A 15,501-nucleotide genomic window follows, 5' to 3' on the forward strand; every position below is an offset into this window, starting at 1 on the left:
TACAATTGTTCTTTCTTTTGTGCAGAACTACATCATTGACCCATCAGTCTTTGGACAAGTGAACAGCAGAGGTGAGTGGGTTTTAATAGTTTAGAAAGATTTAAAATAAAAAAATGAACATTAGTCAAAGCTTGAATAGCATAATACAACAGTTTTGAGTTTACGTGTCAATCCGACAGGGTGAAAGATGGGGGATGCTGCGATGAAGGAGTTTGGACCTGCGGCTCCGTTCCTCAGGAAGTCAGATATAGAGCGTCTGGAGGCCCAAACTCGTCCCTTTGACATGAAGAAAGAATGTTTCGTCCCTGATACTGAAGAGGAATTCATTAAGGCATCTATCATCAGTCGCGATGGTGATAAAGTCACCTGTGAGACTTCTAAAGGGAAGGTAAGTTCAAGCTTTAGTAACTGGATTATAATTAATAAGAGGAATTAAAATGTATCTTACAAAGTAGAGTTGCCAGATCAATTTTCCTTCATAAAAGAGAGCTGTAGTTTTAAGTTCACAGAGTTCATGACGAGGGCTGATTTGGGTCATTGGAAAAAACGTACATGGTTGGATAATTACAGTTTGTAAAGTATTAATTAATATTATAATCATTTATTTCAATGCACAACATTATTTTAATAAAAACGTCAATGTCTTATGAGGTTAACAATTCAAAAAGCTAACAAGACCTGGTTTCAAACTACCTCTTCATCTACTTAAATCTAATAAATTAATCTTTTTATTCTCCATTATCCATTGTATAAAGATGTCTGTTAAATGATCGCCCAGATTAAATATGCACACAGTGAAGAGCAAAATAAAAAATGTCAAAAATCTCATTTGCCCACAGACAGTAACTGTGAAGGATGCTGATATTCATCCTCAGAACCCTCCAAAGTTCGATAAAATTGAGGACATGGCGATGTTCACCTTTCTGCACGAGCCCGCTGTGCTGTTTAACCTCAAAGAGCGTTACGCAGCCTGGATGATCTACGTGAGTCAAAACTTGCAGTTTGAGATGTTAGATGACCATAAAACTACCCACAGCATCTTATTATCTCTTTCTCTCTCTTCTAGACCTACTCTGGGCTCTTCTGTGTCACTGTAAACCCCTACAAGTGGCTGCCAGTGTACAACCAGGAAGTTGTCTTAGCTTACAGAGGCAAGAAGAGGAGTGAAGCTCCTCCTCACATCTTCTCCATCTCTGACAATGCCTACCAGTACATGCTGGCAGGTAAGTGTACTTGACATTTCTGAAAGTGTGTAAAATAAATCAAATTCTTACCATTTGTAGGAAGTCATAGCATCTTAGGGAGTTTACTTACTCTGTATACTCTATATAACCTTGCTGATTGAACAATAATAAAGAACCAACATTTAGGTTAGCCATATTACAACAAAAATGGTTTCTATGTTGCAGACAGAGAAAACCAGTCCATTCTTATCACGTAAGACTTTTTGTGTTTTAATTAGCTTCTGGGGATTCACTTAAATTGCTTAAAAATGTAAAATCATTCTTAATGGTTTTCTAATAAATGAATTGTGTTGACAGTGGAGAATCTGGTGCTGGAAAGACTGTGAACACCAAAAGAGTCATTCAATATTTTGCCAGTATTGCTGCTGGTGGAATCAAAAGGGATGCCAATGACAAAAAGGTTAGACTTCAAATGAACTTTTTTTTGAACTACTGTGCCAAACTCTATTGTTTTGAAAGGAATTTGTTAATCAATTATTGATTTATTTTTGCTTCTAGGGTACTCTGGAAGATCAAATCATCCAGTGTAACCCTGCTCTAGAGGCTTTCGGTAATGCCAAGACCATCAGAAATGACAACTCATCTCGCTTTGTGAGCGCTCACTGCTTTTAGTTGCAAATTATTTTAATTTTGTAGATTTCTTTACTGCATTTAAAGATAATATTCCTTTCAAACAGGGCAAGTTCATCCGAATTCACTTTGCTGCCAGTGGCAAGTTAGCATCTGCTGATATTGAGACTTGTAAGAATTATCTTTTGGAAATGTCATTTATGACTCTTCACCTACTCAGTGCATGTGTAAAATTAATTTGGATAATGGGCACTTGGTACTATTGACCAATACCTCCTTTGTGAATCCTCTAAACAGATCTTCTGGAGAAGTCTCGTGTGACTTTCCAGCTCAAGGCTGAGAGAGACTACCACATCTTCTACCAGATCCTGTCTCAGAAGAAACCAGAACTGTTAGGTGGGTAGAAAATATGTTACAGCAAGACATGCCTATAACACATCCAGAAAGATGTCTAAGTGTTTTGTGTCTTCTCTCACAGAGATGCTGTTGATCACAGCGAACCCTTATGATTACGCGTACATCTCCCAAGGAGAGACGCAAGTGGCCTCTATTGATGATGCAGAAGAGCTGATGGCTACTGATGTGCGTTATCCAAAACATCTAAAATTCTGTTTAACATAAGTTTGAAAGAACCTTCTTAAGGTTTAGAACAAAAGTGACTTATTAAAAGCACAATATTAGTCATGTTAAGTATTTTACATTTTCTCTAGGAAGCTTTTGATGTTTTGGGCTTCACCCAAGAGGAGAAGAACAGCATCTACAAGCTGACTGGTGCAGTTATGCACTACGGCAACATGAAGTTTAAGCAGAAGCAAAGAGAGGAACAGGCCGAGGCTGATGGAACTGAGGGTCAGTTTTAGCACAAATGGTGATATGTTACATGCAGTTATTGGTTGATGGATGATTCTTTAAGATCTAACCACCTTCTATCATTGACTACAGATGCTGATAAAGTTGCATATCTGATGGGCCTGAACTCTGCTGACCTCATCAAGGCTCTGTGCCACCCAAGAGTCAAAGTCGGAAATGAGTGGGTCACCAAGGGACAGAATGTCCAGCAGGTGGAAACAACTTCTTGACATAAAAAAGAGATGTTGTCTGTTTCTATGCAGTGACATTTTATTGTGCTATTTTGCTCCTCATTCTCTCAAAAAGGTGTACTATGCCACTGGTGCTCTGTCAAAATCAGTGTATGAAAAGATGTTCCTTTGGATGGTTGTAAGAATCAACCAATCCCTGGACACCAAGCAGCCACGGCAGTATTTCATTGGTGTACTGGACATTGCTGGATTTGAAATCTTTGATGTAAGTATGTGATGTTCCTATTAGTCACTTTTCTCAATTTGGACAGAATTTGCATCTAATTAATAAATAAATATCTCTGAGCTATCACCATTGTCTCAAGTCTTGAAAAAAATTCCATAAGACCCTGTTGTATAGCCATACAAAAATCTAATGTCCAACTTCATTATTGGTATTCCATATCTGTTCTAGTTCAACACCTTTGAGCAGCTGTGCATCAACTTCACTAATGAGAAGTTGCAGCAGTTCTTCAACCACCACATGTTTGTGCTGGAACAAGAGGAATACAAGAAGGAGGGTATTGAGTGGGTCTTCATTGACTTTGGCATGGACCTGCAGGCTTGTATTGATCTCATTGAAAAGGTAGGTATGCAAAGCGTTTTTCCGAACATCTAATCTTAAAGCATTGTCTAGTATCCAACGTTTTAAAGTTACAAATGAGTTCATATAAACCCACCAATGCATCTTCCTCCTCAACAGCCCATGGGTATCATGTCCATCCTTGAAGAGGAGTGCATGTTCCCCAAAGCCAGTGATGCCACATTTAAAGCTAAGCTTTATGACAACCACTTGGGTAAATCAAACAACTTCCAGAAGCCCAGGATTGTCAAAGGTAAACCAGAGGCCCATTTCTCCCTCATTCATTATGCTGGCACTGTTGACTACAACATCAATAACTGGCTGGTGAAGAACAAGGATCCTCTCAATGAGACTGTTGTGGGCCTGTATCAGAAGTCCACCATGAAACTGCTGGCTCACCTGTTTGCAAACTATGCAAGTGCTGATTCAGGTAAGAATATTTTTTAATAGATTGTGGCAGGGAGGAGGGCGGGGCCAGGTTGTGATGCTGCACACCCGGCCCCTAATCAGGCTAATCAAGAGGGATAAAGGCGACCGGAGGCAGCAGTTCCAGAGAGAGAGAGTTACGGGCAGCTGCCCGGCATGTGTTTGTGGTAGTCTTTTTGCTTAAGTTTATTATTAAAATATTATTTATGTTGTTAAGCCGGTTCTCGCCGCCTCCTTTCCCTTTTACCTCGTTACATAGATTTTTAGTTACCAAAATGTCATGGCTGTGTGATTAAGCTTCAGTCACTTCCCAGGAAATCTTTATCCATTCTTTAACACCTGCTTCAGAATCTGTAATAACCTGTTTGCAATTTTTGGTGGCGCCATAGACAAATCAGAATTTTTATATGGTCACATAAATAAAACAAAAAACACATTTCTTTCAGTAGCTGCGGAGGGTGGAGGAGGTGGCAAAGGTGGGAAGGAAAAGAAGAAAAAGGGCTCTTCTTTCCAGACGGTGTCTGCCCTTCACAGGGTAACATACACATTGATACTAGACAACATGATGTACAGTAGTTTCCTAATCTCTCTTTGACAACAAGCGAACTTTAATGTATAGTATATGGTCAGTGTCCTGAATGAACCCTATCCACAGGAGAATCTGAACAAGCTGATGACCAATTTGAGGTCAACTCACCCTCACTTTGTGCGCTGCATCATCCCCAATGAGACCAAGACTCCTGGGGCGATGGAGAATCCTCTGGTCATGCACCAGCTGCGCTGTAACGGTGTGCTGGAGGGCATCAGAATCTGCAGAAAGGGCTTCCCCAACAGGATTCTGTATGGAGATTTCAAGCAGAGGTGCATCCACTTACTTAAAGCTTGAACAAAAAACATATTTTATACAAAAAAAGAGTGTACAATTAGCTCATTTTTAAATTGAGATGTCTGACACAGCCACAATTGTTGAGTTACACCAACTTCAGTGTCACATACAGTACAAACTCATTTTAGAGCACAATTACAAACTATGATACTAGAGGTTTTTTTTTTTATTTAGTTTTGAGATTCACTAAAATGTCACTTAACAGACATTTACTGAACATATCTTTTATGGTTTGTGTCTAATAAATGAAAGAAATTACAGTCCATCAAAATCAAATGGCTTGTTTAAAGAAACACTTAAAAAATGCCATTGCATAAACAGCAATTACTACCCTCTTTCTGCAACAACAGATATCGTATCCTGAATCCTGCTGCTATCCCAGAGGGTCAGTTTATTGACAGCAGGAAAGGAGCGGAAAAACTACTGGGCTCTTTGGATATTGACCACAACCAGTACAAGTTTGGGCATACTAAGGTACCCTTATAAAAGCTAACATTCATGTTTATTAATTCTTGGTTCTATATGTATTTTTACATCAAACAGAGATAAAAGACAAAAGCAAATAAATAACTAATTTAAGAATGAAACAATATGACATGACCATGCATGCAATGACAGTCACTTTCACAGTGTTGCACTAAAAAAATGATGTCCCTTTTATTCCCTAAGGTGTTCTTTAAGGCTGGTCTGTTGGGTACTCTTGAAGAGATGCGAGATGACCGTCTCGCTCTCATCATCACAAATATTCAGGCTCGAGCTCGTGGTCTTCTTTCAAGAATTGAATTCCAAAAGATTGTTGAGCGCAGGTGAAGTTTTTGAAAGACCAGAGTAATGCTGGTACAGAGCTGATACATTTCATATTTGAATACTTTTTTGAATCATATTGCAGAGATGCATTGCTGGTGATCCAGTGGAATGTACGTGCCTTCATGAGTGTCAAGAATTGGCCCTGGATGAAGCTCTACTTCAAGATCAAACCATTGCTAAGATCCGCTGAAGCAGAGAAAGAGATGGCAAACATGAAGGAAGAATTCCTCAAGTTAAAGGAAGCTTATGCCAAATCTGAAGCACGCAGAAAGGAGCTTGAAGAAAAGATGGTTTCTCTTCTCCAAGAGAAGAATGACCTGCAACTCCAAGTCCAAACTGTGAGTTTATTAATATATGAAAAATACTTTGAATAGGGAGTTGCAAAGGAATGAAAATACATAATAAAAAAATAAATGTTGTATCTGTAAACATAACAGGAGCAAGATAATCTTTGCGATGCTGAGGAGAGATGTGAGGGTCTGATCAAGAACAAGATCCAGCTTGAGGCCAAAGCCAAAGAGTTGACCGAGCGACTGGAGGATGAAGAGGAAATGAATGCCGAGCTGACGGCAAAGAAACGAAAGCTGGAGGATGAATGTTCTGAGCTCAAGAAGGACATTGATGATCTTGAGCTCACTCTGGCCAAAGTGGAGAAAGAGAAACATGCCACTGAGAACAAGGTCAGTTTTTATCAATGAAGTTGCTAGAGACTTAAGAATGGTATGTTGTTAAGAGTCCCTGACACAATGACACAATTCTACAGGTTAAAAACCTGACAGAGGAAATGGCAGCTTTGGATGAAATCATTGCAAAGCTTACAAAAGAGAAGAAAGCTCTGCAGGAGGCTCATCAGCAAACGCTGGATGACCTCCAGAGTGAGGAAGACAAAGTCAACACACTCACCAAAGCCAAAGCCAAGCTGGAGCAACAAGTGGATGATGTGAGGGGTTTGATCTCTTGTATAAATGCAAAAATTATAACACATTTAACAACATAAAATACTAAAATGACTTAATTATTTCCTTTCAGCTTGAGGGTTCCCTGGAGCAGGAAAAGAAGCTTCGGATGGATCTAGAGAGAGCAAAGAGGAAGCTCGAGGGAGACTTAAAGCTGACCCAAGAGAGTGTGATGGACCTAGAAAATGACAAACAACAGCTGGAAGAGAGGCTTAAAAAGTGAGTTTTCGCAGAGTGTGAAGAAATATAAAAAATGTCAATCTTAACCAATAGCTGTAATTAATTATTTTCTGCAACACAGGAAAGATTTTGAGATCAGCCAGCTCAATAGCAAGATTGAAGATGAGCAGATCATGGCAGCCCAGCTCCAGAAGAAACTGAAGGAGCTGCAGGTAAACTTTAGTCTTCTGAAGAAAAAGGCTAGTTGGGAACTTAGGAATGCTAGCTTTAATTTGTGTTTCGTTCCCATTACCAGGCTCGAATTGAAGAGCTTGAGGAAGAGCTGGAGGCTGAGAGAGCTGCTCGTGCCAAAGTTGAAAAGCAGAGGGCAGATCTGTCCAGAGAACTGGAGGAGATCAGTGAGAGGTTGGAGGAGGCTGGTGGTGCCACTGCTGCCCAGATTGAGATGAACAAGAAACGTGAAGCCGAGTTCCAGAAACTGCGCAGAGACCTTGAAGAGGCCACTCTGCAGCATGAGGCCACTGCTGCTACACTGAGGAAGAAACATGCAGACAGTGTGGCTGATCTGGGAGAGCAGATTGACAACCTTCAGAGAGTGAAGCAGAAGCTTGAGAAAGAGAAGAGTGAACTCAGACTGGAACTGGATGATGTGGTCTCAAACATGGAACAGCTTGCCAAGTCCAAGGTGTGTGTGATATATATATATACATATTTTATTCCCCCCACATCCGCAGAGTTACATTTCTAACTGGTCTTCTAATTTCTTCTAAATCTAGTCAAACCTTGAAAAAATGTGCAGGACCCTTGAAGACCAAATGACTGAATATCGGACTAAATATGAAGAGGGGCAACGCAACATCAATGACTTCACCATGCAAAAAGCTAAGCTGCAAACTGAGAATGGTATGTTTTATCACATGGTACCATTATGCAATCTGGTATTGAAAAACATCGGAAGCGAGACATAGGGAGAAAGCAATCGAGAGCATCTCCATAGTGATAGCATGACTGTAAAGCTCAGCATTTGAGGAACACTGGGCTGTCACTCCAGCCTATGAAGAACATTAGATGTGGGGTTAGAAGTGATTTTAGAAGCCATCTTGCCTTAAGTGTTACTTCCACAAGGCAAGAATCATAAATTACAGTCCAAAGGTTGTTTTTGTTTTACATTGTTCATATAAAGAATATTTTAAAAACACTTCTAATACACTTCTATAACTCCAATGCAACAGTTTTGAAGGTCTGCAGTATCAAGTTGGTTTGGTGAATAAGCCTGTTTGCACTGGCAAACACATGATCTATGAATGGATGCAAAACCAAAAACTTTAAATATATTTAAAGTTGTAAAGCCATTGTAATGTATAACAGGGGAACTTACAAGGCAGCTAGAAGAAAAGGACTCCTTGGTCTCTCAGCTGACCAGAGGCAAACAGTCATATACTCAGCAGATTGAGGACCTCAAGAGACAACTGGAGGAGGAAGTCAAGGTATGTTTGCTCTTTCAAAGTACAGTATTTTGATCTACTGTCTATTGCATTTCTGTGTATATTTAACAAGATATTTCCTATCTTTATAGGCTAAGAATGCCCTGGCCCATGCAGTGCAGTCTGCTCGTCATGATGCTGATCTGCTGAGGGAGCAGTATGAGGAGGAGCAGGAAGCCAAAGCTGAGCTGCAGCGTAGTCTCTCCAAAGCAAACTCTGAGGTGGCTCAGTGGAGAACCAAATATGAAACTGATGCCATCCAGAGGACTGAAGAGCTGGAAGATGCTAAGTATGAAACCAGAAACACAGTATTTGACTTTCCCCATACTTGTATTCAGATCTTGTTGTTTTATGAAGACTAAATCCGCAATTGTTTTGGAACTAATCCTGTTTATTTATGAAGGAAAAAACTTGCTCAGCGTTTGCAAGATGCAGAAGAAGCTGTGGAAGCGGTCAATGCTAAATGCTCCTCTCTGGAGAAGACCAAGCACAGACTGCAGAATGAGATTGAAGATCTTATGGTTGATGTGGAGAGATCCAATGCTGCTGCTGCTGCTCTGGACAAGAAGCAAAGAAACTTTGACAAGGTTGAAAAGACATGCTTGTAAATAAACAGCTTTTCATTGTTGTACCTTGAGATTCAATGGCAGGTGGTCAAAATCTCCAACACTATCATACAGGTCCTAGCTGAATGGAAGCAGAAATATGAGGAGTCTCAGTGTGAGCTGGAAAGTTCCCAGAAGGAAGCCAGATCTCTGAGCACTGAACTATTTAAACTCAAGAACTCCTATGAGGAATCTCTGGATCATTTGGAGACCATGAAGAGAGAAAACAAGAACCTCCAAGGTTTCTTTGATCTTTGTGTCTATTTATTGATTGTCATTGATAGTGTCTAAGCATTCAAACACATACATTGAATATTTATATTGACTTCTGATGTATAAACCTTTGCTGTATTGCCTATTACAACAGAGGAGATTGCTGATCTCACTGAGCAAATTGGAGAGAGTGGAAAGAACATTCATGAACTAGAGAAAGCTCGTAAGCAGTTGGAGCAGGAAAAGTCAGAAATTCAAGCTGCTCTGGAGGAGGCTGAGGTATCTTAATTGTGTTATCTATATATCTCATTGTTGTAGATTTTTCAGCTGTACCTGTGTATTTCTTTGAAAGAATAAAAATAAGTGGAATGCTTAACATTATCAAAATGCATTTCATTTTTCAGGGCTCCTTAGAGCATGAAGAAGGAAAGATCCTCAGAGTACAGTTGGAATTTAGCCAGGTCAAAGCTGAAATGGAACGTAAGCTGGCTGAAAAAGATGAGGAGATGGAGCAGGCCAAGAGGAACCAGCAGAGAGTGGTGGATACCCTTCAGAGCTCACTTGAGTCAGAGACTCGCAGCAGGAACGAAGCCCTCAGACTGAAGAAGAAGATGGAGGGAGACCTCAATGAGATGGAGATTCAGCTCAGCCAGGCTAACAGGCAGGCATCAGAAGCCCAGAAACAACTCAAGGGTCTTCATGGACATCTCAAAGTATGCTAAATCAGATCTTTGAATAAAACAATGTGACACATAGTTGCAAATTCAACAAAGTGTTTTAATTTAAAAATCTTGTACTTCACAGGATGCCCAATTGCAGCTGGATGATGCTCTTCGTGGTAATGATGATCTCAAAGAGAACATCGCCATTGTGGAGAGACGCAACAATCTGCTGCAGGCTGAACTGGATGAGTTGAGATCCCTGGTGGAACAGACTGAGAGAGGAAGGAAACTGGCTGAGCAGGAACTGCTGGACGTCAGTGAGAGGGTTCAGCTGCTGCACTCTCAGGTATGGCACATCTGTACTAGTCCTGTACTAGAGAGAGCCTTTAAACTTTCTCTTAGTTTATTATATTATCTAAAGACTATATAAATGTGATTACTCTTAATGTTCAGAACACCAGCCTGCTGAATCAGAAGAAGAAGCTGGAGGGAGATAATTCTCAGCTTCAGACTGAGGTTGAGGAGGCTGTGCAGGAGTGCAGGAATGCTGAGGAAAAAGCCAAGAAGGCCATCACTGATGCTGCCATGATGGCAGAGGAGCTGAAGAAGGAGCAGGACACCAGTGCTCATCTGGAGCGCATGAAGAAGAACATGGAGCAGACCATCAAGGACCTGCAGCACCGTCTTGATGAAGCTGAGCAGATCGCCATGAAGGGAGGCAAGAAGCAGATCCAGAAACTGGAAGTCAGGGTCAGTTTAGGAAACTTAGTAATAATGCATTTTCTTATTCAGTCATTTTGTGAAGATGACTTTTATTATTCATTATGGAATGAATTATGTGCCACTGGGACTTGAACTTGAATTTTAGGACTTGAATTTGAACGTTTACTTGAACTCGAACTACATCAAACCTAAAATTCAAATGTACTTGGACAAATTCAGATTTCATTTTTTAATACACTGATTCAGGTTTTATATTCAGATTGGGGTAAATTTGACGAAGACATCCAGGGTACTTAGGAAGAGCAATCGAGCCTGTATGTAATCCAACTGCTTCTTGACCAATCACAACGTAGCTCACAGTTCACATTTAGAAAAGGTAGGGTCCGCTGTGAAATAGTGCGATGTGGGATCACGGCTGAACTAGAGCCACCACCTCTCTCTAGCATAAGTTACTTGTTCTGCCCTGATGCAAACTCCAGAAGTAATTAGTGTGATTGGTAAACAGGCTGTTTGATGCATGAAATAAATGTTTATCAGTCATCTGATTTCTGGCATGCTTTTCTTTATCAGATCAACATTTGCCACCCGTGTTGTAACTACAAGGCAGTAAGCTAATCTTCGCTGCTGTTTTTATTTATACATGTTTTTATTAATGCTCTACATAACACCCAGGGGATACATTAATCTCTGCTGCTGTTTTGTGAGCCAAGCAGCTATTGTTTCAGTTAACACTAGATTGCCATGTAAGAAGTAGTAAGTAAGGTCTATATATGTGGAAATAGTAGATATGTACCAACAAACATTCTAGCTACCTAACTCACTTTTACTAGTATAGTACACAGATTTAGTATACTTTATCCCACAAAAGTGATCAAAATTGTGCACCAAACAGTTTGGTGAGAAAACACGTAGTCTGACCGACCAACCAATCCAGACCTGACTAATGTTAAGATAACGTAATTGCATTTGCTAAGATTTGGACACCTACACTCGAGGCACTTCCAACTTACCATCTAAACTCGAAAAATGAAATAAAAGTATAGTTGACTATCTAGCAAACATGACATTACACAGAAGGTCGTTGGCTTGCGAAACACAACAAATATTAGCTAACTGCCTTTTGGAACCTGTGGCAAACATTTATCTGATAAACCTTTATTTCATGCATCAAACAGCCTGTTTAGCAATCACACTAATTACTTCTGGAGTTGGCAACAGGGCAGAACAAGAAACTTATGCTAGAGAGAGTAGGTGGCTCTAGTTCAGCCATGATCCCATGCTGGCACTATTTCACAGCGGACCCTTCCTTTTCTAAATGCGAACTGTGAGCTACGTTGTGATTGGTCAAGAAGGAGTTTGATTACATAAAGTCTCAATTGCTCTTTCCCGGGTGTAATTCCCAAATTTACTCAAATGAATCAGTGTATTAAAAAATGTAAACTGATTTATCAATTTGAATTCGTGCCACATACATTTGAATTTCAGGTTTGATGTAATTCAAGTTCAAGTTAACATGTTCATATTCAAGTCCTAAAATTCAATATTCAAGTCCCAGTGGCACATAATTCATTCCATAATTTATTAGCATTTGGATTGAGTTTCAGAATCAAAAAGTTGGACATTTTTGGTTTTGCTAGGTGAGAGAGCTGGAAAATGAGGTGGAGATAGAACAGCGAAAATCGAGTGATGCTGTCAAAGGAATCCGTAAATATGAGAGACGGATCAAGGAGCTCACCTACCAGGTCACTATCTATGATATACAAATAAATATGTTTTTATTCACACAAGCATTTTCTAAAGCAACCAACATTTTAAAGAAGTTAATGTGTGCCCTATAACTATATTTTCAGACTGAGGAGGATCGTAAGAATCTGGCTCGTCTTCAGGACCTAGTGGACAAACTCCAGCTGAAGGTCAAGTCCTACAAGAGAGCTGCAGAGGAGGCGGTAAGATAAAGATAATCATCAATGTCCTAATCTTGCTTGTATGGAAAACTAGGGCTGTCAGTACAATTAAGAACATATTTCATAAAATGTGTCATTTTGGTTGCACAATGAAATACAAAATCTGACCTAGGGAATCAAAATATGCCTAATCAAATGACATTGCTGATAGAACATTTCTTCATATTTTTCAGGAGGAACAGGCCAATTCTAACCTGGGCAAGTTCCGTAAAATACAGCATGAGCTGGATGAAGCAGAGGAGAGAGCTGATATTGCTGAATCTCAGGTCAACAAGCTGAGAGCCAAGAGCCGTGATACTGGATCCAAGGTAACTGTTTTCCTTGATGTAACAGATTCATCTTAGCTTGTGTGATATCGGCAAAATCACATTTGAAAGGACTTGACAGATGCGGTTTATATTGGCATAAATTTCAAGGATAAAAAAGGAAAAATGGTGTTGCCATGAGCTAAAGACAAACCCATTAAGAAGCCTGATAGGGGGCATTGGTGGCTCAGTGGTTAAGGCTCTGGGTTACTGATCAGAAGGTTGGGGGTTCAAGCCCCAGCACTGCCAAGATGCCACTGTTGGGCCCTTGAGCAAGGCCCTTGATCCTATCTGCTCCAGGGGTGCTGTATCATGGCTGACCCTGCACTCTGACCCCAGCTTAGATGGGATATGTGAAAAAAAAGAATTTCACTGTATATGTGCAAATGTGTGATAAATAAAATTATTAATTATAATTATTGATAGCTCAATGACAATTTGTAAGGAAACATGAAAATTAATCTTATATGACTATTGAAAGTCATGGGCTCCATTAATGAATTTCTAATACAGCAAAATAAGCTCCACCATACATCTTTTGTCTTGCCTTGTTTTCTTTTCTCCTTTGAACAGAAAGGACATGATGAGGAATGAAGCTCTCCCAACATTCAGTTTCTGATGTGCCTCTTTGAATCTATTAGTCTGTAGCATAATAGAATAAAGCAAATGTGCAAATGAAACTTCTGCCACGTTGTCTTATTTCAAAAATTAAATGCATCATTGTACCCCACAACAAAATGCATAACAAATCTAAGGATGTCTTGCATTTCTATATTAATCTAATTTGACAAAAAGCTGTGAAATCCCATTGATTGCACTGAAAGTCATCTACAAATTTTGTTGTCTAGGCTAAACACTTGAATGAGTCCAAATACTTACTAGTCTTACTTTCTTATCAGCGACAACTGACATATCTTGCAGTACAACACTAATTCTTGCCCAAGGTCAGACCCCTCACATGCACATAACAAAGTTACTGATGAACAATCCAAACAAAATCTTAAACATGTTTAAATAGACTGGCCTAGAGTTTTACCATCTGACTTTGACTTACCATCTGAAATGGAGAAAACATCTTTTGCCTTCAAGAACAGAACTACTCTATAGGTTGGAGCGATGTGACAAGAAGTGGGTTCTGTTGCTCAAGATGATGCAGTTGCTCATCCAGAAGTGTTGAATAAAGGAGGAGTCTATAGTAGAGCAATATGGAGTATGGAGGGGGTTACGCAACACTTGAGACTATGAAAAAAAATATGGCGACCTCAGCACTTGTTACTTGCGCTATATTAAGAGCTTCATCAAGCTTAACATAAACTATATTTTAGAGAAGCCTTTTGACCAGTATACAAGTTTGTCCATTTAACATTCAATTTTAAAGATGTAAAGGTTTGGAACTTTAAAAATACTTGAAAATGCTTGGATTTTTCTGTGCATGTTTCTTAGGTAGATTACCTGAAATAAAGTACAAAAGTACAATGATTCTTGCAGAATCAAGATGAAACCATGAACTCCTGTGAAGAGCTCACAGTGATCATTTGCAGCCAACCCCTACATTCATGACAGATGTGATGCAGTCTCAACTTTTGAGAGTTCAAGGAGGTTAAACCATACGTCAAATATGACATGGAGGGAGCATTGTTCTTCCTAAATAGGTCATGAAACATAAGCATTAAGTTTCCTTTCCAAGTAATGGAGGTCTACAGATGAAACATAGCCTAAATACTAGACCTTAATGTATGACACCGGCTTAGATGAACTCTTTCATGAGTCATTGGAATTTAACAGGTTATCTTTGTCCTCAAGGCTACACTATAGGAAACAATGCCATGTAAAGAAGACAACTTGAAGGGTATGTCCCCACAGTCAGCTCCCTGAGGGACAGCAACAGACACCATGCTATGTCACTCAGTGGTGTAAGGCATATGGGCGCTAACCATCAAGTTTTTGCATCGGCACATGATGTATAATAGTTATATACTGTAGAAGACTCACTTTCCAACATGCAAATCAGTCTCTCACTCTCTTCCATGAGCACTTTACCATGCACTAGCATAATAGCACTTACTAAAAATCTAATAACATTTTATTAAAAAAGAAAATAACAACAACTTTCCCTGTCTGTCTCTTTGTTCTACTCTAGCTACTCTTACAATCTGGCAGTGCAATACTGTAGATATTGTTGACTTTTGTATGACAAATTGCTTGTTATATACCTAATTTGAAGGAAAGTGTCTGCTAAATGGCTAAATGTAAATGTAAAATAACATACAGAATGCAAACCCTGAAACCTCAACCCTTTTGAGTTAGTTAATGGTCCCATCACAGGTATATTCTCAAAGCTCATGAATGAAGCTTCTGATGCTTAAAAAGTCACAACTATGCACATTCAATTTAATATCAAATAGTTTGTATTTATGGAAATAAGCATGAGATACATGTAAATATAACCATTATATGAAACAGTGTTCTGCACAATGCAGTTATGAGTCTGGCTCATATGATGCTCCATTATTTGCTGATAATCATGACAATCAGAGTGCACAGCTGCAACCACCAGAGGGTGTTACTAAGTGACAAATACATTAAAACTCATATGCAATATACTGTATGTCACTAAAACTTACATAACCAGAAATCACATCTTTTGGCTCTTATTACAAGAAATGTATTTCCAATATATATGCACACATCAGTAAAATAAGAGCCATTATTATTCATTTGGGAAGGATTTAAAAAAATGCAGACACAATTTCTCAAGAAACGAATGCTGAGACTTGTAATATGAACAGAAATAATTTCACACTGGTAATATAA

General features: G+C 39.3%; 1 protein-coding gene and 1 long non-coding RNA gene across 3 annotated transcripts; one reads left to right on the forward strand and one right to left on the reverse strand.

Annotated features, from left to right (window-relative positions):
• Positions 1-187: 187 nt before the first annotated feature.
• LOC127431455 (myosin-7-like) lies at positions 188-13,362 on the forward strand. 2 transcript variants are annotated; one of them, XM_051681855.1, is made up of 37 exons: positions 188-388; positions 840-983; positions 1,067-1,223; positions 1,410-1,437; positions 1,542-1,644; positions 1,743-1,835; positions 1,922-1,985; positions 2,112-2,210; positions 2,293-2,396; positions 2,525-2,663; positions 2,757-2,875; positions 2,970-3,119; positions 3,309-3,479; positions 3,597-3,906; positions 4,349-4,437; positions 4,558-4,763; positions 5,139-5,262; positions 5,458-5,594; positions 5,678-5,933; positions 6,033-6,275; positions 6,359-6,535; positions 6,625-6,770; positions 6,853-6,943; positions 7,027-7,416; positions 7,508-7,634; positions 8,100-8,218; positions 8,308-8,504; positions 8,619-8,802; positions 8,896-9,061; positions 9,188-9,312; positions 9,438-9,746; positions 9,838-10,041; positions 10,149-10,445; positions 12,056-12,160; positions 12,269-12,364; positions 12,556-12,690; positions 13,261-13,362. In XM_051681855.1, the coding sequence occupies exons 1-37, from the start codon at positions 188-190 to the stop codon at positions 13,279-13,281; spliced, it is 5,826 nt and encodes a 1,941-aa protein (XP_051537815.1). In that variant the 3' UTR covers positions 13,282-13,362. The 2 variants fall into 2 exon arrangements, with proteins under 2 accessions (XP_051537815.1, XP_051537814.1); XM_051681854.1 differs by having other exon boundaries at positions 4,352-4,437.
• On the reverse strand, positions 285-13,847 carry LOC127431456 (uncharacterized). Its single transcript, XR_007895609.1, has 3 exons — positions 13,742-13,847; positions 4,600-4,740; positions 285-377 (listed from the first exon to the last, which is right to left on the reverse strand). It is a non-coding gene; the product is annotated as an uncharacterized LOC127431456 (long non-coding RNA).
• Between the last annotated feature and the right edge of the window lie 1,654 nt (positions 13,848-15,501).

This window comes from Myxocyprinus asiaticus, chromosome 41, assembly GCF_019703515.2.
Source record: "Myxocyprinus asiaticus isolate MX2 ecotype Aquarium Trade chromosome 41, UBuf_Myxa_2, whole genome shotgun sequence".
In the NCBI taxonomy this organism is placed as follows: domain Eukaryota; kingdom Metazoa; phylum Chordata; class Actinopteri; order Cypriniformes; family Catostomidae; genus Myxocyprinus; species Myxocyprinus asiaticus.